General features: G+C 42.1%; 2 protein-coding genes across 2 annotated transcripts in view; one reads left to right on the forward strand and one right to left on the reverse strand.

The window, feature by feature from the left end:
- Positions 1-2,347: 2,347 nt before the first annotated feature.
- LOC308395902 (uncharacterized protein) lies at positions 2,348-11,119 on the reverse strand. The gene is made up of 2 exons (XM_080880948.1): positions 4,556-11,119; positions 2,348-4,443 (listed from the first exon to the last, which is right to left on the reverse strand). The coding sequence occupies exon 1, from the start codon at positions 10,988-10,990 to the stop codon at positions 5,135-5,137; it is 5,856 nt and encodes a 1,951-aa protein (XP_080737074.1). The 5' UTR covers positions 10,991-11,119; the 3' UTR covers positions 2,348-4,443; positions 4,556-5,134.
- A 2,539-nt stretch (positions 11,120-13,658) lies between these two features.
- The window catches only part of LOC308394929 (complement C3-like), a gene marked incomplete at its 5' end in the record, with an annotated part of 33,378 nt that continues 27,563 nt past the window's right edge, over positions 13,659-19,473 (forward strand). Inside the window, 10 exons of the mRNA XM_080879543.1 lie at positions 13,659-13,732; positions 14,549-14,744; positions 14,864-15,026; positions 15,627-15,721; positions 15,869-15,957; positions 16,642-16,724; positions 18,268-18,355; positions 18,468-18,573; positions 18,714-18,834; positions 18,928-19,043. Coding sequence (XP_080735669.1) covers positions 13,659-13,732; positions 14,549-14,744; positions 14,864-15,026; positions 15,627-15,721; positions 15,869-15,957; positions 16,642-16,724; positions 18,268-18,355; positions 18,468-18,573; positions 18,714-18,834; positions 18,928-19,043 — 1,131 coding nt within the window. The remainder of the gene's footprint in view (positions 13,733-14,548; positions 14,745-14,863; positions 15,027-15,626; positions 15,722-15,868; positions 15,958-16,641; positions 16,725-18,267; positions 18,356-18,467; positions 18,574-18,713; positions 18,835-18,927; positions 19,044-19,473) is intronic.

Consider the following 19,473-nt stretch of genomic DNA (forward strand, 5'->3'; position numbering starts at 1 on the left):
TCCCCCGTCCCTCTTCCCAGCTGTTTCTCTTTCCCTCTTTCTTTCTCCCCTTCTTTCCCCCAGTCAAGTCTGTCCCGTATTCAGTAAGTGAAAATAAAATAAACAATAAAAGGTGAAAAAAAAAAAAGAAAAAAGAATGTGTGTGTGTGTGTGTGTGTGTTAGACCTCCTGCTGATCAAAGGGTCGTAAACAGTGTTGGTCAAGTTACTTGAAAAAAGTAATCAGTAACTAATTACTAATTACTTCCCCAAAAAAGTAATCCCGTTACTTTACTGATTACTTATTTTCAAAAATAATTAATTACTTAGTTACTTAGTTACTTTTTAAAAACACGATTTACAACCTGAAGAGGTGATAAAGCGATAGATCTTTCAGCCCAATTCTACTTTTTCTACATAATCCATCATACAAAATGTAATCAAATGGAAAAGTCTCTTTTTAAAACTTGTTTTATTAGTTTTAATCTTTTAACTTTATGCATCAAGCAAAAATGTAATTGTATGCAACATTCTCTGACTTGAATAAATTAGTTTAACATTTAAACCAATTTTCTGCACATTCCAGCACATAAAATAAAATATTTTTTGTGTTTACACTCACTCTTTCAAATAGATGCAAGTAAAACACAACAGAAAATAAATAAAGTCAAAGACTCAACGGTCCTGTTGCTCTATTTTCACCTGTAAAGCAGGACTGCGGTAGGTGGAGGTTTACCCTGGTGCAGGTGTGCCGCGGTCAGTTGAAGAATCCGCGAGTTTCTCTGTGAATTTCCCATTACGTCATAGTGCACTTGGTGCTTGCTTGGAAGTTTAGGGGTTTTTTTCGCTGTAAAAAGTTTTCTTCCCACGCACGATGGACGCTAATGTTTTTGTCACTTTTTATGGAATCAAACTCAAAGTAAGGTCAGTACTTCCACGCTTTAAACGCTGCACGCTCATACTCTCTCCCACAATTGATATGTGATCCATTGTTGATCTGCACACAGCTGTTGTCACTAACGGCGCACTCGCTTACGTCACTGTCGTGAGAGATTCTCGCAAAAAATCGCGGTTTTAGTAACGCAGTAACGCAGCGTTCCTACGGGAAAGTAACGGTAATCTAATTACCGTTTTTGCAATAGCAATCCCTTATTTTACTCGTTACTTGAAAAAAGTAATCAGATTACAGTAACGCGTTACAAGTAACGCGTTACTGCCCATCTCTGGTCGTAAACGCAGGAAGCCTACATCAAAAGAAGCAGATCATCCAGATAGGATGTATCTACAATAAAACCTCCCCCAGCACAGAGTGGTTGGAGAGGTGGTCAGGATCAAAGGAATGGCTTTGATCCTACTGCTTGAACTAAGACTGTACAAATTTAAGAAACACAATGGCAACATTCAACAATTAGACTTAACAGGCGCCCTGGGCGAACACTCCCTCTTTACATTTTATAATTGTTATTGATCCCTTTACCCCTAGTCCTAAAGTGTAGATTTATTTTCTTACTCTTCTTATATATATTGTTTGTTTACTTGCACTGCTGTAACTGGAGCCTCGTCGTCTCGTCTCTCTATATACTGGACTGTAGCGGAGATGACAATAAAGTTTACTTTGACTTCAGCAGCAAGCAGGTGCACCGAGGGCTCTCGCACTCATTTTTCATGTATAGAATTTCGAAAAAGCATTGGTGCAAATTATAAGTCTGTATCATAATGTCTGGTGTTTTTGTGTTTGTTGGTTTGTTTTTATTTTGTTTTATTTTGCGAGTTGGTTATTAGATGCTGCTCCAGCCGGTCAGAGAATCCCCCGCCGCCCCGCCCTCCCCTCTCTGCGCCGCAAGCAGCAGGCGCACCTTGCAAACGAGGGGGTGCCCTTACTCCCAGGAAATGGGCAATAGAAAACCGATCGGTGCCTATGCCATTCCCAATATGCGCTAACTGATGTCGGGGCAGCATGAGTACGAGCATTTTTTTTTTTTGCCGATGCCCGTGATACCGCCCCCCACCACGATGCTGCCCTGGGCAACAGCCCGTGTCGCCCGTATCTAAAACCGCTACTGGGTGAGTCCATCTCATCTACAGCAGCATCGCAGACCACGGCCCGCCACAATAATAAAGCATTTTTTTATTTAATTATAAATAAATTAGTTCTCCTAATTATGTCCTGGGTTTTAAGTAATTAATAATACAAAAGGAAAAATCACAAAAAACACTTAAGGTCATGAAAATGAATTGCGATTTAGCAATTCAATGAGGCATCCACCTTATTTATTGAAAATGTGGTCATAAATATTTTGTACTTGTAAATCAGTTTTGTACTTGTAAATCAGAATTTGTATGTGTAAAAAGAATTTGTGTGTGTGTAAAAAAGATTTGTGTGTGGACTTAGCCAAAAAAAACCCAGCAAGTTACAAGTACGAATTTTGACCCTATTTTTCTTCCTTTCATCTGATTGGTCAATGTCATGTCAATCACAAATGTAACAATCCAATCAGAGAACAGATGGGTTTGGCTGACGGAGGGGCACTCGATCACCTCGATCCATGACAGTCATTCAGGCAGTAATGCCTGGACTGGAAACAAGGCATCCTTAAAATAATACAACATTCCAGCTCCTGTGTTGGAATGAAAAACAAATGCGGTGTTTAAATTAGAGACTGCATTTGTGACAGAACAATAAATATGTTTTATTTTCATTATATAAGTAAGTACAAAACACACTTGTGGTAGGCCTAAACTTATTTTCAGAATAATTAAATCTGAGACTTTGTTTCATTGTAAGATTATAACAGTGATGGCAATGTAATTGTTTGTTGTTCAAGAGAACAGTGTCCAGTATGTTGGCTGTTAAACGTTTTTGCATTTGAAAAAAAAAGTTGTCATTACAAAAAGTGTTGTTAATTATTGTTAATCATATTCAGGTTACCACAAATTGTTTTTTCATTTAGTCGAACTTGAAATGTTTGTCAGTAGGTAAATAATTAGTATTGTACTGTCAGAAATATCAAGTTATTCTTTTTTTTTTTTTTTTGCCTGTCCCATTTGGTTCTTTAGCCGTCAGAATTGTTGTCTGAAGACCAACAAGGATACCCAATGGATTTACTTTGCCAAATGGATCATCACGGCCTTGCCGTATTGGTCCATTTGATCAACCTTTGTTGTTATTATTTATTTGATTTTATTTTCAGTTGTTACAGACGGGACAGACATGACTGAGGGATAGGAAAGGGAGAAAGAAAGATGAAGGAAAAGAAAAACAGAAGGGAAGGGGGACAGTGAGAAAGGGCACTTAAAAAGAGAAAGACGAGAAAAAATCTCCTGGATCACCTGTTGAGAGAGAAAAAAGAGAAAACAAGCAAAAGAAGCAGAGCACCATACTAAACAGAACACCAGGACCGCCCAGCCCCACAGGACCCGGGGCAGCCCACCCGACCCCACCGCAGAAGAAACTGTACCCACCCTAACATTCAATCATCTCCCAGACTGCACAAGACAGTAGACACCCAGGTTAAGTTTATTCTCCACCTCTCCTATGACTCTCTCAAGAATATCAAGTTATTCTTAATACTGCATACTTGCAATGAATAAGTTGTCCTAACAGTCATCTTAAGTAATCTTTAAGAAAAGCGTCTGGACTTCTTTAAGAAGTCCAGATGCTTTTCTTTGCAAGCTCCTTTGACTACGATGACCTGGATGACTGAGAACCTTCACAGACATAAGTAAGCTTTACTTAGTTTTTTTGAGGCAACGAATTTGCATAGTTTTTTTGAGTTCTGGAAACAGGTTTTTCCTCTGTACTCACAGTGAATAAGTTGCCCTAACTTAGTCATCTTAAGGAAACTTTACTCAATTTTTTTGAGGCAACGAGTTTGCATATTTTTTTTGAGTTCTGGGAACTAATGAGACTGTACAGTGTACTCAAATTGGGTAAGTTGCCCTAGCTTAATCATCTTAAGTAAAACTTTACTCAATTTTTTTGAGGCACCAAGTTTGCCTTAGTCATGCGCGAATCATGAACGAATCGTTCAATACTCGAGAATCACTTTACTGACTCATGAATCATGATTCACAAGCCCAACTGACTCACTGACTCATCCCTGTTGCTGTTAGCAGCAATGCTATAATAATAATAATAATAATAATAATAATAATAATAATGGATTGGATTTATATAGCGCTTTTCAAGGCACCCAAAGCGCTTTACAATGCCACTATTCATTCACTCTCACATTCACACACTGGTGGAGGCAAGCTACAGTTGTAGCCACAGCTGCCCTGGGGCAGACTGACAGAAGCGAGGCTGCCATATCGCACCATCGGCCCCTCTGGCCAACACCAGTAGGCGGCAGGGTAAAGTGTCTTGCCCAAGGAGACTGTTTCTACTCTGGTCGAAAGAATCCACGCTTCGTACTGATGTCCACAATTCTTTTATTCCTCTCACAATCATGGAGCACCGTGAAAACTAGAAACAAGTAAAATAATATCGATAGCACATATGATATTCATCTCAGCCACTTATTTCCTTTCACAAGGTGCACAAGTGTTAAACAAATAACAGCATAAAGATTTTTTACCGTGTACGCCTTGTAAAACCAGCAGTAGAAAAGTTGTATATTCCGAAAAGTCCGCCGTGTTACCGTTCTGTCTTGTCTCTCCCGCGCACAACTTCCGGTTCCCGCAACTCACAGGAAGTGACTACTTCACAATAATATTTTAACAGAAACATTTCTTATAAGCAGGATATATCACTGGATTCATAGATTACCTTTCCTACTGCAAATGTACACAAGCATGAGAAGCAAATAAAGAAAACAAATAGAAAACAATAACGATCTCAGATTCACTTTGGTGTTGTCATGGCAACCCACACAAACATTTCAGCGTCAGCTACACTCCCACCAATTACCTTTGATTATTACAATTGAGAACGTAAATACACTTGCATTTCTCATTATATCAATGGTAATTCCCAAGCACCATGTTGTTGTTTTAAACATTCTTGCATTGACATAAACAATATTCTTTTCTCAACAAATGAATTCAACAATATGAACAGTAGATTTTACATCTCCATAACATGTGCATGAAGTACAGCATAATGACAACTTCTATTTTAGAAGGGAAATCTAATCAATGAATGACATTTTTCCCATTTAGCTGTTTTTCACCAGGACCACTAATTTCTGAATGGGTCTCTGAATGATTGAGGGTTGGACGAGGCGTTCGCCTCCCTTTCCTAACTTCCGATCACCAGTCTGGATTGTCACCTTCCGTACAAGTCCATCATCATCCTCATGTGCTTCCACAACCCTAGCAAGTTTCCATTCATTGCGAGGAACATCTTCCTCTTTGAGAATCACAATGTCACCCACCTCCACATTACGTCTTGGTGTATGCCATCGCTGTCTCAGAGCAATATTGGCCAGGTATTCCTTTCTCCATCTGTGCCAAAATTGCTCAGTCAAATACTGTACCCTTCTCCACCGTTTCTTAGCATACAGGTCCTCCTTGACGAATTTACCTGGAGGTGGAAGTGGGACTGAGGATTTCATGGTGATCAAGTGGTTCGGTGTGAGTGGCTCCAAGCTTTTGGGGTCATTGATGTTATCAACAGTGAGTGGGCGGTTATTCACGATGCACATAGCTTCATAAAGGAATGTCCTCAATGAAGCATCATCCAACCTTCCCACACTGCAGGCAAGGACTGTGCTCAGTACGCTTCTCACTGTCCGGATTTGACGCTCCCATGCGCCTCCAGCATGACTAGAGTGGGGCGTATTCATCTGGAAGTCGCACTGATTTTCTGCTAGGTATGCAGTCACTCTTTCCTTATCAAGTTCTTTCAGAGCCTTTGCCATCTCGTTTCTTGCCCCCATAAAGTTAGTTCCCTGATCGGACCTAATGTGCCTAACAGCTCCACGAAGGGCAATGAAGCAGCGCAAGGCATTGATGAATGCGTCAGTCGTCAAATCCTCCAACATCTCTATATGCACTGCCCTTGAGCAAAAACATGTGAAGAGGAGGCCGTACCGTTTTTGATCTTTGCGACCTTGTTTGGTGTGAAAAGGACCAAAGCAGTCCATACCACAATAAGTGAATGGTGGTGTGGGATCAACACGGTCACTAGGTAGATCTGCCATCCGTTGCTCCTCTGGTGGCGCGCGGGCTCTCCTGCACTGTACGCACTGCCTGATGTATTGGGCTACAGCCTTACTTCCACCAGTGATCCAGTAACCATTGGCTCTCAGGGCATTGAGGGTTTGTCCTCTGCCTTGGTGTTGTATCTTGGTATGATGGTGTGCAATGATGAGGTTTGTAACAGCACCATCTTTAGGAAGGATCACTGGGTGTCTTAACTCAAGAGGCACAGATGCCTTCCTCAGTCTTCCTCCTACTCTCATTATGCCATCTTGGAGAAATGGGTCAAGCTGAAAGAGTTGGTGGTTGCAAGGCAGCCTTCCTAGTTTCTGGCTGAGTGTGTTTAACTCCTCTTGAAAGGCATCTTGTTGTGCAAGCTTGACGAGAGTCTGTGCAGCTTGCTTTCTCTCTTCCACGCTTAAAGGCTCAGCGGTCCTGATCCTCTTTGCCAGCCGCTGGATACGAGCAATGACGTTGACAGCTGTAGTCCATCTTGAGAACCGCAGCAGATGCTTCTGGATGTCAAACTGCCTTGCTACATCAACCTTCAACACCTGAGTAGTCCTCACCTCTGGGTCTCCCACCAGCAAATCTGAAGTAGCCTGTTTTGTGGCTATCTCTCTTTCCCATAGAAAGCTGGGACCAGAGAACCAATTTGACTTGATGAGGTCAGCTACTTTGAGGCCTCTCGAGGCATGATCAGCAGGGTTTTCTCCTGTGTCAACATAGTACCATTTCTGTGCATCGGTGGTTTCTCGAATTCTCTGCACGCGGTTTGCCACGAACACATGGAACCTTCTTGCTTCATTATTGATGTAACCAAGCACGACCTTTGAGTCTGTCCAAAAATATTCGTCATCAACCTTGAGTTCTAGCTCCTCTCTTAACATGCTGCTCACAGATGCCGAGGTTACTGCTGCAGTTAACTCAAGTCTCGGTATGGTAACTATTTTGGTTGGTGCAACCCTCACCTTGCCCATGACCAAGGAGCAGCATACCCTTTCTCTGCTTACCACTCTGATGTAAGAGCACTGGCCATACCCTTGACTGCTTGCATCAGAGAAATGATGAAGCTCGACTCTTTGAATCTCGCCAAGGCTGTCAGGTATGAAGCATCTTTGAATTTCAATTCTTTCCAGGTTCTCCAGATCCTCCATCCAAGTCTCCCACCTTAACTTCAAGCCTTTGGGTAGTGGCTCATCCCACCCTGTGCCTCTCTGACACATCTCCTGCAGCACTCTTTTCCCTTCAAGAATGACTGGGGCTAGAAACCCCAAAGGGTCATACAAGGAGGCCACAATTGAAAGAATCCCTCGGCGCGTTGCTGGTTTCTCCTCAAGTGACACCTTGAAGGAGAAGCTATCATTTTCAACATTCCACCTTATACCTAGCACTCTTTGAACTGGTAAATCCTCGTGATTAAGATCAACATTCTTTACCTCCGTAGCACGCTCTGCAACATCGACAGAGTCAAGGACCTCTCGGCTGTTGGAGAGAAATTTGTGAAGGTGCAGCTTTCCTTTGGCACACACGGCTTGGGCTTCTTTGACCAGTTCAATTGCCTTACCCACCGACTCTACACTTATGAGACCATCGTCGACATAGAAATGTTTCTGGATGAAGTTAGCTGCGGAGGGGTACTCTTTCTCACATTGGCTGGCAAGGTGCTTCATGCCATAATTGGCGCAGCCAGGGGATGATGATGCTCCAAACAGGTGAACCTTCATGCGGTACTCTCTGGGTTCAGAGTTTGTGTCTCCATTTTCCCACCAGAGAAACCGCAGGTAGTCTCTATCATCCTCGCTCACATGAAACCTGTGGAACATTTTCTCCACATCACACATGACTGCGATGGGATGTTTACGGAAGCGGCACAGCACGGCTGTTAGGCTATTTGTGAGGTCAGGTCCTGTTAGCAGATGGTCGTTTAAGGAGGTGCCTTCATACCTTGCAGAGCAGTCGAAAACCACTCTGATTTTTCCTGGTTTTCTGGGGTGGTAAACTCCTTGGTGTGGGATATACCAGACTTTCCCCAGCTCTGCTTGGTTTTCCACTTTCTCTGCATCTCCATCCTTGAAGACACCTTCCATAAATCTCACGTAGTCTATTTTGAATTTGGGATCTCTGTCCAGCTTCCTCTTTAGATGCTTCAGCCGTACTAACGCCAGCCCTTTGTTGTCTGGGAGATGCGGACGTGCTTTGAAAGGGAGAGGCATCTCCAGGTGACCATCCTTATTTTGTTGGATTCTGTCTTTCAAGATCTGCAGGAAGCAAATATCTTCTTGAGATATGCTTCTGTCACCAGGTTTTGTGTCTGCAAAATCAGACTCCAGGGCCTTGATGACAGCAAATGGTGTTATGGGTGGCACCTCTCTGACAGACACTCGATGACAAAAACCAGTCACATCTTTAGCCTGCACACGCTGTGGTGCGCTTCCCACAATGCTCCAACCAAGATCCGTCTCAATAGCATAAGGCTCATAGTCACCCCCAGTGACGACCCTTCTTGGAATTAACGCTCTGGAGCAGTCGTATCCAATCAACAATCCAACACCACAGTCCATCAACGGGGGTATCTCCTGGGCCATGCTTACAAGGTGTTTCCATTTGTTGGCTGTCTGGCAAGTGGGAATATGTGTGCGGTCAAGGGGAATGAAGTCCCTTGTGTAGGCTGGAGGCAAACTGATGGAAACATTAGAGGAAAATCCTCTAACTTTGAGCTTGCATACTCTTTGACTCTTCACGACTGAGTCTCTCCCCATCATGGTGGAAAGTTTAAGTTTCACTGGTTCCATTGTTGCTTGTAGCTTTTCGCACACCTCCTGATCAACAAATGTGTGACTGCTTTGAGTGTCCAATAGTGCATACACTAGGGTTTCAGTGTCCGGAGCACTAAGTGTTGAGATCCACACTGGGACTATCATTGATGTACTCCCACCTTCACCTCCACTCACACAACATGATAATGACAACGTACTTTCTTCAACTGCGCCTTGTGTTGATGCTGCTGTAGAACGATCTTCATGCAATGGCGTTGGGTGACTCTTTCTGCATATGCCACACATGGCCCTGTTCCTACAGTCTTTAGAATTGTGACCCTTTCTTAGACATGCAAAACACAACTTATTTTCAAGTATGCATTTTTTCTTATCCTCTACAGACATGTCCATAAGCCTCTTGCATTTATGTATGGAATGGTTCTCACTACAGCAAATACACTGGCCATTATTGGAATTTTGTGTTGGTGTGGTCCATTTCTTTGGTTTCCCTGCATCTCCCAACTTGATTTCACCAGGGTCAGATTTGGCGGTGGAGCTTGATGGAATCGGGGGTTTCACATTTGTGGCAAACGTGTTTGCTTTTGAACGCTTCATCTCTCTTGTTGGTGCCTCTGCAGAGTGCCTTAAGGCATGTAAGGATGACACTGGATTGCATGCGATGCGTGACTCCTTAGAGATAAAGGAAGCAAACTCATGAAAGCTTGGATAGTCGTTGCCCCGATCTAGCTGCTCTGTGACATAACGGTTCCATCTAGATGTCACCCAATCAGGAAGCTTGACTAGTATTTTCTGATTCTCCTCACAGTCGTTAAGAACCTGTAAGCCCTTTACGTGAGGCATGGCATTACTACATGTTTGGAGGAAATCACTGAAATCTCTTAACTTGAGATATTCCTTTCCACCAATCTTCGGCCACCCATTTAGCTTATCTCTGAAAGCCCGCTGCACTACAAAGGAATGGCCATATCTAGCATTTAACCTATCCCATGCTTGTTGATAGGCTTCTTCATCTTTTCTGTAGAAGCTGCCTTCAAGAGAGGATTTTGCCTCACCTGCTATGTACTTTTGCAGGTAGAATAGCCTGTCTGCAGGGTCAGAGCATCGTCTCTCTATGAGGGCTTTGAAGCTTATGCTCCATTCTGTAAACTTCAGAGGATCGCCCGAGAATACAGAAGGTTCTGGAGTTGGCAAGCGAGTAAGAGCTAATGACTCTTGTAGCGATTGGACCAATGATGTCTCGTTTTGCACAACCTGCCGTTCTTGATCTGGGATGTGGTGAGCGAAGGGGTGTGCATCACTCACTTTGCTGAATGGAGGACTGCGTGTCCCATCCCTTCCCTCTTCTTCAGTGTAGACATTTAGCTTTGCCTGAATTACATCAATGTCCCTCTGATTTTCAAGTTTTCTCAACTGCTGACGTTGAGCTTCGATGGCAGCTTCCATATCAATTTCGGCTTTCTTTGCAGCCAGCTGAGCAGCCACTTCCGCTCTCATAGCTGGAATGCTAGGTGACTCTGAGAGATGGTTAGAATTGTGACAGCTGGGTGCAGTAACTCTGGAGGCTGTGGATCCATATATGGACCTAGCATATTCATTATCAAGTAGCATGCGTAACCTTGATCTTTCCGCCACCGTGTCAAACTCACCTTCATCTTCAGTCAGACGTACTCTCATCAGCTGCAGCAAGTCGGCCGTCACGGCTGAGCATGCATCGATCTTTCTTCGAAATTCTTGACTTGGTGAGGTTTGGAGTCGAATTCTGTCATACTGTTCCTTTAATTCAGACTCAAGCTTCTCAGCCTCATCCATCATATCATACATGTCACTCTCAGAGCATACTTGCTTTAACTTTGTGCGAATGTCTCTTACGTTGCTTTTCCATTTCTCGTATGTTGCTTTGAACCTCTTCTCCTTTTGAGTTAACTCTTGATCTTTCAGTTCCTGCATTTTTGGCGTTAATCGCCTTTCACGAGAGGATTTTCTTGTTTTTGTCTCAGATTTCTCAGACACTACACTTTTTTCCTCTTCCAAATCCCCTGCATCTTGTACTTCTGACATAACATCAGGGTGACTATGACCATCTTTAGACATTTTCAGACTTTAAAGGGGGTATCTTATGAAGAGGACAAGATAACTAAGGTAATTACAAGAATGGATGTAATAGGCGGAGAATTATTAAAATTAACACAAAGGAACCTTAGCTTAGATTCTTACGTATGACAGCAAATCAATTTTCAGTTTCAGCCTTCATGAAGCTTGCAAGCAACAGGTAAGAAAACAACAATAATTTCCAGAACTTCAACAGATTGTCCTTTTTTTTTTTCTTTTTTCGTTTGTTTGTTTGCTTGTTTGTTTTTGTTTTTTTTTTGTTTTTTTTACACAATCCGAAATTTGAACACTATTAATTCCTTGTCCATTACAGCAAATTTGTAGCTCATGTTCTATCCATCAACTCATGAGGCATAATAACTGCGCAATATAGCCTGAGGACTCACGCTTTAGCCTGAAACCGCTTCTTGGAGTGTCCGCTGAATCTGCAGCTCCCGATTGGTTGTCACAAAATGCAAAGCAACGTGTCCACTGAAGCCTGTAGCTCGCTGCAGGATGAGAAGCAACCGAGACCTGTAGCTTGCTGCAGGATGAGAAGAGCTTTGCACACCGAAGCCTGTAGCTTGCTGCAGGAGGGGAAGCGCGTTTGCAAACCGAGACCTGTAGCTTGCTGCAGGATGACAAGAGCTTTGCACACCGAAGCCTCCAGATGGATTGGGACACGTTTTCACTGTTTCTACTCTGGTCGAAAGAATCCACGCTTCGTACTGATGTCCACAATTCTTTTATTCCTCTCACAATCATGGAGCACCGTGAAAACTAGAAACAAGTAAAATAATATCGATAGCACATATGATATTCATCTCAGCCACTTATTTCCTTTCACAAGGTGCACAAGTGTTAAACAAATAACAGCATAATGATTTTTTTACCGTGTACGCCTTGTAAAACCAGCAGTAGAAAAGTTGTATATTCCGAAAAGTCCGCTGTGTTACCGTTCTGTCTTGTCTCTCCCGCGCACAACTTCCGGTTCCCGCAACTCACAGGAAGTGACTACTTCACAATAATATTTTAACAGAAACATTTCTTATAAGCAGGATATATCACTGGATTCATAGATTACCTTTCCTACTGCAAATGTACACAAGCATGAGAAGCAAATAAAGAAAACAAATAGAAAACAATAACGATCTCAGATTCACTTTGGTGTTGTCATGGCAACCCACACAAACATTTCAGCGTCAGCTACAGAGACAACGACCAGGACAGAGAGCCCGGGGATCGAACCGCCGACCTTCCGGTTACAGATACGCTTCCCTACCCCCCTGAGCCACGGTCGCCCCAATTATTAAATATAATTAAATAATTAAATAACTATAATTAAATAGCAATAATTAAAATTGGTGAGAAAAACACAACATCCAGTATCGTAACAAAAAAATTTCTGCTCTGAACTGGAAGAAAAAACCCTGAGTAGAAGCTCACATCAAGAAAATAGCTCCTCGGTTCACAGTAGCATCGCTCTGCTAACATGATAACAGCACATTTGAGCTACTCACCCCCTCACTTCCTGTGCTGAATCATAGAGCGAACGAATCACTCACTCACTCATCCCCTCCCTCCTGGCTCACAGCTTCTTCTTCTTCTTGGTTGGTAACCAATGTTAAGGCGCATTACCGCCCCCTGGCTCACAGCTCAGTGGACATTTAGATGAGAAAATATATATTTAACACATTTAAGGAAAATACTAATAAAATAAAAAATTTAAATATATTAAAATAAAATAAAAATAAATAAATGTTTATTAAGCAATTTTGATAGGAAATTGCTTAATTTTAGAAATGTTTTTGCTCTTTTTTGCTCTATAAAATAGTTGTTTTCTTTTAGAATCATTCATCTTAGCAGTAGGATTTACATGAAAAGAGAAACAAATTAAGTTTGAGTGAAAATGTACATTTTTTGCACTCTCTGGTTGACTGACTCAGTGAATCAAATGACTCAAAAAACTCGATTCACTTTGGTGAGTGACTCATTAAAACTCGATTCAGTAAAAAGAATCAAATTTACCATCATTAGTTTGCATAGTTTTTTGAGTTCTGTGAACTAATTAGATTTTACAGCGTAGTATCAACTGACCATTATATAAATGCCACCACCTTTAATTGATAAGCATTTTGGAGGATCATTAACAGTGCTCTATGCCCTTGGTTAATGTGGCACAGAGAAGTATAAGTTTGTTCTGAGGGTAAAGGCAGGATCCCTTTTGCTTTCTTTTCTTTCCCTGTCATTGAAATCCTAAAATACAAGATATTGGCATCAGGATTTTACTGTAAAAAAAAATCCCTGCTGCTTAAACTTCAAAAATCCCAGCCAAATACGTCATGTAAAGTTACTCAATATGTTTTGATCAGACCACTTGTCTGATCATTTTTACATTTTTACATAATTTTTAAAATTTTTACATACACAAAAAAAAAACAAAAAAAAACCTTTATTGATTTTCCAGTGTTTACTTGTTTCTTTAGAGAAGAGATAATATTTATCAGGACTAAACTGTTTCCCAACCTGCTGCTGGGAAATTGTGTGTACGTGTGATTGGAAAGAGGATGAATAGACATTTTGTGGGAGTGCACTAGGAGGGAGGTTAGTGAATAAAAGAAGGATGCTGCACGGCCACGGTTTACTTTAGCAGCAGAAAAGGGTCGGGATAATGAGGAGGACTCTGCTGCTGCTGGCCTCTCTGGCCTTTGTTTCTCTCACTTCTGTGGCTGATGGAGCTCCATTGTAAGTAGACCTGCTGTACTTTTACACATTCCCAGTGAGGTTGAATTAATTCATGCAAAACAAAGCCAATGTTATTATCTTGGATGTGTACAGAAGGTTTAATTGCATTGAATTGAATTGAATTGAATTGAACTGAATTGAATTGAATCGAATTGAATTGAATTTTTGCATGAATATATTATTTTATTTTGCATATATAGTTTCACATTCTTTTTTAAGCAAGAAGGCATGGGTGGTATTTGAAGGAAAAGGAATGAGGAAAAACTTATGGAAAAAAAATATTATTAATGAAACCACAGTCCAACTAACTTTATTGCTAACTTTATTTTATTTGTTATTTTGTGTAATGAGAAGCTGCAGCCAGGTCTGCAGCTTATGTAACATAAGTCAAGGTAATCTGGTATTTAAAGTGATGACAAGAAGTTGTCCTAAACTTTGTCCAGAGTTTGCACAGTGGTGCATTACGCCAGACAAAGCAAATAGACTCCAGAAGCATGATGAAAAGATGTATTGATTTAGTTTTGGACTTTATTCAAGATAATCAATAGATCACATAATCAAGAAGAGTCACATGGGAAAACAGCCGGTAAATACTTTTTTTGAAAGTATTTGTCCATAAAACCTTTATACAATAAATAAATAGATAAAAATAATAATTCATCTTTAATTTTTAATTAAAAATAATTATTTCAGCAATTATTAATATGTTTTTCACGTAATAAATAAATAATTTATTCTTTAGTCAGTAACAGCATGTGTTTATCTACACAGAGACTAAAATCATTAACATCTTTCTATGTTACCACCACTCTGCAGGCAAGTGATGTCTGCCCCAAACTTGTTGCGGGTGGGAACTGCAGAAAACATCTTTGTGGAGTGTCAAGACTGCACTGGAGGAGACGTTAGGGTTGAAATCAATGTGATGAACCATCCAACCAAAACTAAAAGGCTGGCAACAACATCTGTGACCCTCAACAATGCAAATAACTTTCAGCAGCTTGGGAAAGTAACGGTAAGTTGAATTATTTGTTTACTGTATGATAATATTGTTGTTATTTCTATTTCATTAAATATTCAATTATCATTGAATATGCCATCCAAGTCTTTATAGACTTTTCATACTGGTTTCAGATCCCTGCAGGAGACTTCAGTAAAGATCCCAACGTGAAGCAGTACGTGTACCTACATGCTCATTTCCCCGACCGCCTCCTGGAGAAAGTCGTCATGGTTTCCTTCCAGTCTGGTTACATCTTCATTCAGACAGACAAGACCCTTTATACACCAAACAGCAAAGGTGAGTCTACCGCTACCTCATGACTGAGAAACAGCACACACAAGGGTAGTTCTGTGGTGACCCACTAGAGGGCTCCACTCAAACCCAAGCTTAGAGGAGGGGTTTTTGTTGTGTTTGGGTGCGATGTGCTCAGTTGATGTATGGAGGTGAATAAAGCTGGAATGGAAAACTAGAGCTCTCGTGTCGTGTGTTCCATGCTTCCATAGTTCTACCTTTATTTTATTTAATACAGATTCAATATTTTTTTCAGGACCATTCAATAAACTTCATGAAACATGGTGCTGCTCCAATAATTTAGTTTTGAGTTTGAGACAAAAAACTGCTTGTTACAGTAATTATGTGGCTATGGCATCACCTTACACAAATTAGAAAGCTGCTTTGTGTAGTCCATGCAGTCCCTTGGAAAAAGGTTTGATAATTATTTTCAGTGAAGATTTGAAAGGAAAAAAAATCACATATTTCCCTCAGTTTGACTAAGACACATTTTAAATGAATGACCTTAAATGAAATTACTAAACTGAACTTCTTGATTAAATATTCCTCCCAACATGTATACATCACTGCTCGAGCAGCAAAAATAACATCTTCTCTTCCATTCAGTTCATTTCAGGATGTTTGCACTGACACCCCAGATGGAGCCTGTAGAGAGGGATGAAGCAGCCCAATCTGATCCTTCCATTGCCATTGAGTTTGTGGTATTGTGGTTTATTCTTCATGGGTTCAGAAGTGAAATTGACATTATGCAAGGAAAACAAATATTTTATTTGCAAAGAAACAAAACAACCAAAATACATCAACTTTGTCTTGAATTTTTTTATATTGTCATTGGATTTTTTTTCCAGACACCTGAAGGCATTGTTTTACCACTTGATATAGTCGCTCTAAAATCAGGTATTCATTCTGGAGATTTCCAGCTTGGTGAAATTGTTAGGTGAGTATTATTATTATTACTGTGATTATTATTATCATTATTGTGGCATGTGGGGAGTGGCTAGTTATCTCCCATCATGCTTTTCGAATATGTGTTTCTGTTTAAGATGCTCATTGTTTTTTGTTTAAGTTTATGTGACTCTTATCTGTTCGCTTAACTGTTCTTGTTGATGCTGCAGTATAAATTCACTGACAGTTATTGTTGATGGAAAGAATTTAGAACCATGACTCAGTTCAGACATGTAGTCATTGACCATCTGAAGCACAGTGTAGTATAGCTGAAGTGTCCAATAAAGATCTCCCCCTATCTAATTTTTTTGTAGAACAGCAAGTTTAACTTTTGCATGGGTGCTTTGCTGTTAAGAATACTCAGCTGGCCACATTATTATTATTATTATTATTAGTGTATATTATGAAGTTTAGTATGTGCTACATTGATTAATTTTACTATATAATCAATCATGCATAACTTATACACTTCCACAATTTGGTAATTGTAGTCTAATTAGATCCTGTGTGTAGAATATAGTCTGCAGTCTGATTAATGTGCTGCCTTCAGTTTTACAAATGCTTGGACTATTTGATTGATCAATATATCTCTCTCTCACAATCTGTGTGTGTGTGTGTGTGTGTGTGTGTGTGTGTGTGTGTGTGTGTGTGTGTGTGTGTGTGTGTGTGTGTGTAGTACTGGACTGTGGAAAGTGGTGGCAAAATTCCAGAGCAACCCACAGCAAATCTATTCTGCAGAATTTGAGGTCAAAGAGTATGGTGAGTATCCCATTATCTGTACAGTACCTGAACTACATTTCTTTACTGTTTTTAAATGTGCCATATGTAAACATACACGGCAGACCCAGTGGCATTTTGATGCTTTTTATTAAAGCTTTGACGGTTGCTGTCCACAATACTCACAGAGCTGCAGCTCTCCCGCTGCCCGCTCAACACTATCACAACAACACAACCACAGGACCCAGTACAATATTTAATTTGGCGGGGCGTGATTGCGGATGCCGTGCAGGTGCGTCCGCCTCTTCTGCACGGCACCGCAGGCCACGCCCCGCCACATACCCCCATCGCCCGACTGAGGCCGGGGAACCATCCGGCTGAACGTACTCCCCCCACCACGAGCGGGAGAGGGGATCAGCCCGGACCGCCGGCGCCCCCGGGCCCTGGCCAAGTGACGGGGAGTTGTGAGTTCAATTGGCTGCCCGCAAACCCAGCAGCTTCGGCGAAGCTGGTCCAGAGGTCAGCCACGTGGCAGGTGGACGCGGCGCGGTCGGTACGGTCGTGTGCCCCGGCTCGCAGGCGGCTGGGCAGATGTCCGGCAGGCACCGGCCTCTGGTGGAGGTGAGGCCGCTCTGCTCACCCCGCTAACCTCGGGCTTCGGTGGCGCGGACTCTCTTAGCACGGGCACCACCGACTTATCCCGCGGCTTCTCCGCCCCTCCCGGTGGGAGCAGCTCACGTTCCCCTCGCTGCGCCTCTGGCGCTGGAGCGGCTCCTCGGGCGCCACCATCGCCGCTGCCCCTACCGGCTGGAGCGGCTCCTCGGGCGCCGCCATCGCCGCTGTCTCTCCCGGCTGCAGCGGCTCCTCGGGCGCCGCCTCCACCGCTGCTGGCTCCGCCGCCTTCTTCCGGGGCGCAGGAACGGGCACCGGGCCCTGCAGAACCCCAGCGGCTCCTACGCGAGGTGTGGGGAAAGGCACTGTGGCAGGCTGCGTGCTAGCTGGTCGCAACCTGGGGGCCGGCACGGGCGCCTGCACGGACTGGATCTCCTCCACTGCAGCGCCATTGGGGAGCGCCGGTGGGGGTGGTGGTGGTGTCGGGCAGGACCGGATCAGCGCCGCCAGATTCTCCATCCTCTGCAGATGGTGTTCAGTCTGATCCTGTAGCTCTTCCCGCCTGCGGCGACACACCGCCGCCTGCTCCTGCTGCGTGGCCGCCAGCTCGGCCACCATTCTCGCCAGCTCTTCCCTCTGCTGGCCCACCCCTGGATCTGCCGTGCCTCCCGTCCTGGGTTTCGGCACCACTGTAAACATACACGGCAGACCCAGTGGCATTTTGATGCTTTTTATTAAAGCTTTGACGGTTGCTGTCCACAATACTCACAGAGCTGCAGCTCTCCCGCTGCCCGCTCAACACTATCACAACAACACAACCACAGGACCCAGTAAAATATTTAATTCGGCGGGGCGTGATTGCAGATGCCGTGCAGGCACGTCCGCCTCCTCTGCACGGCACCGCAGGCCACGCCCCGCCACACCATACAAATAGCAATTTGAACTTGACAAAGAAAATATTTTAATCTTGCAGTTCTTCCCAGTTTTGAGGTGAAACTGATACCATTAACACAGTTCTTCCACGTGAACAGCAGAGATTTCACCGTCAGAATCAAAGCTACGTATGTAATTGTTTTGTGGATTTAAGTAGTATATATGTGATCGTTTGTTGTTACATTTTGACCTGGGTTCGAACTGGTTGTTAACAAGCACAATTTTATTTCATGGTTTAAGGTATCTGTTTGGTCAGGAGGTGGATGGAACAGCCTATGTGGTATTTGGGGTCATCAAAAGGGACCAAAGTAAGCAGAGTTTTCCAGACTCTCTTCAGAGAGTGCCGGTGAGCCCATATTTATACCTTTCCATATAAAGCAATGCTGACATAAGAATTTAAATACCTCCTACTATTCAGAAACTGTATTATTGTGCTATAACTGCGGAACATATTTTTACATAAACATTGTCATGTTGCTGAATTAGATTGAAAATGGTGAAGGAGAGGTGACACTGAGGAGGGAACACATAACAAAAGTTGAGAGGGACATAAACAGCCTTGTAGGGGGCGCCATATTTGTATCTGTCAGTGTGCTGACAGAAAGTGGTAAGAAAAAAATTACTGTTTTTTGTTTTATTTTTTATGAATCCTGACAATTTTTGGTGATATGTATAATTATTTTCTTGTACCCTGTCACAGGTAGTGAAATGGTGGAGGCCGAGCTGAGAGGTATCCAGATTGTTACATCACCCTATACGATCCACTTTAAAAGAACTCCAAAATATTTCAAGCCAGGAATGTCCTTCGATGTTGTGGTAAAGCACTAATTTACATTTACATAGTCTGATATAATGTTACACGGTGAAGTCATAAATTTGATATGTCAGTTGTGTCATTTGAAGAAATTATAATTGCTTTACAAAGTGTCATGATCAGTGTTGGTCAAGTTACTTGAAAAAAGTAATCAGTAACTAATTACTGATTACTTATTTTCAAAAGTAATTAATTACTTAGTTACTTAGTTACTTTTTAAAAAAACTATTTACAACCTGAACAGGTGATAAAGCAATAGATCTTTCAGCTCAATTCTACTTTTTCTACATAATCCATCATACAAAATGTAATCAAATGGAAAAGTCTCTTTTTAAAACTTGTTTTATTAGTTTTAATCTTTTAACTTTATGCATCAAGCAAAAATTAAAGTATATGTAACATTCTCTGACTGGAAGAAATTTGTTTAACATT

Source organism: Rhamphochromis sp. 'chilingali' (assembly GCF_963969265.1).
Source record: "Rhamphochromis sp. 'chilingali' genome assembly, chromosome: 4".
Lineage (NCBI taxonomy): Eukaryota > Metazoa > Chordata > Actinopteri > Cichliformes > Cichlidae > Rhamphochromis > Rhamphochromis sp. 'chilingali'.

Bases quoted from the DNA above. Each gene is read 5' to 3' on its own strand.
- LOC308395902 (XM_080880948.1), bottom strand. From the start codon at position 10,990: ATGTCTAAAGATGGTCATAGTCACCCTGATGTTATGTCAGAAGTACAA.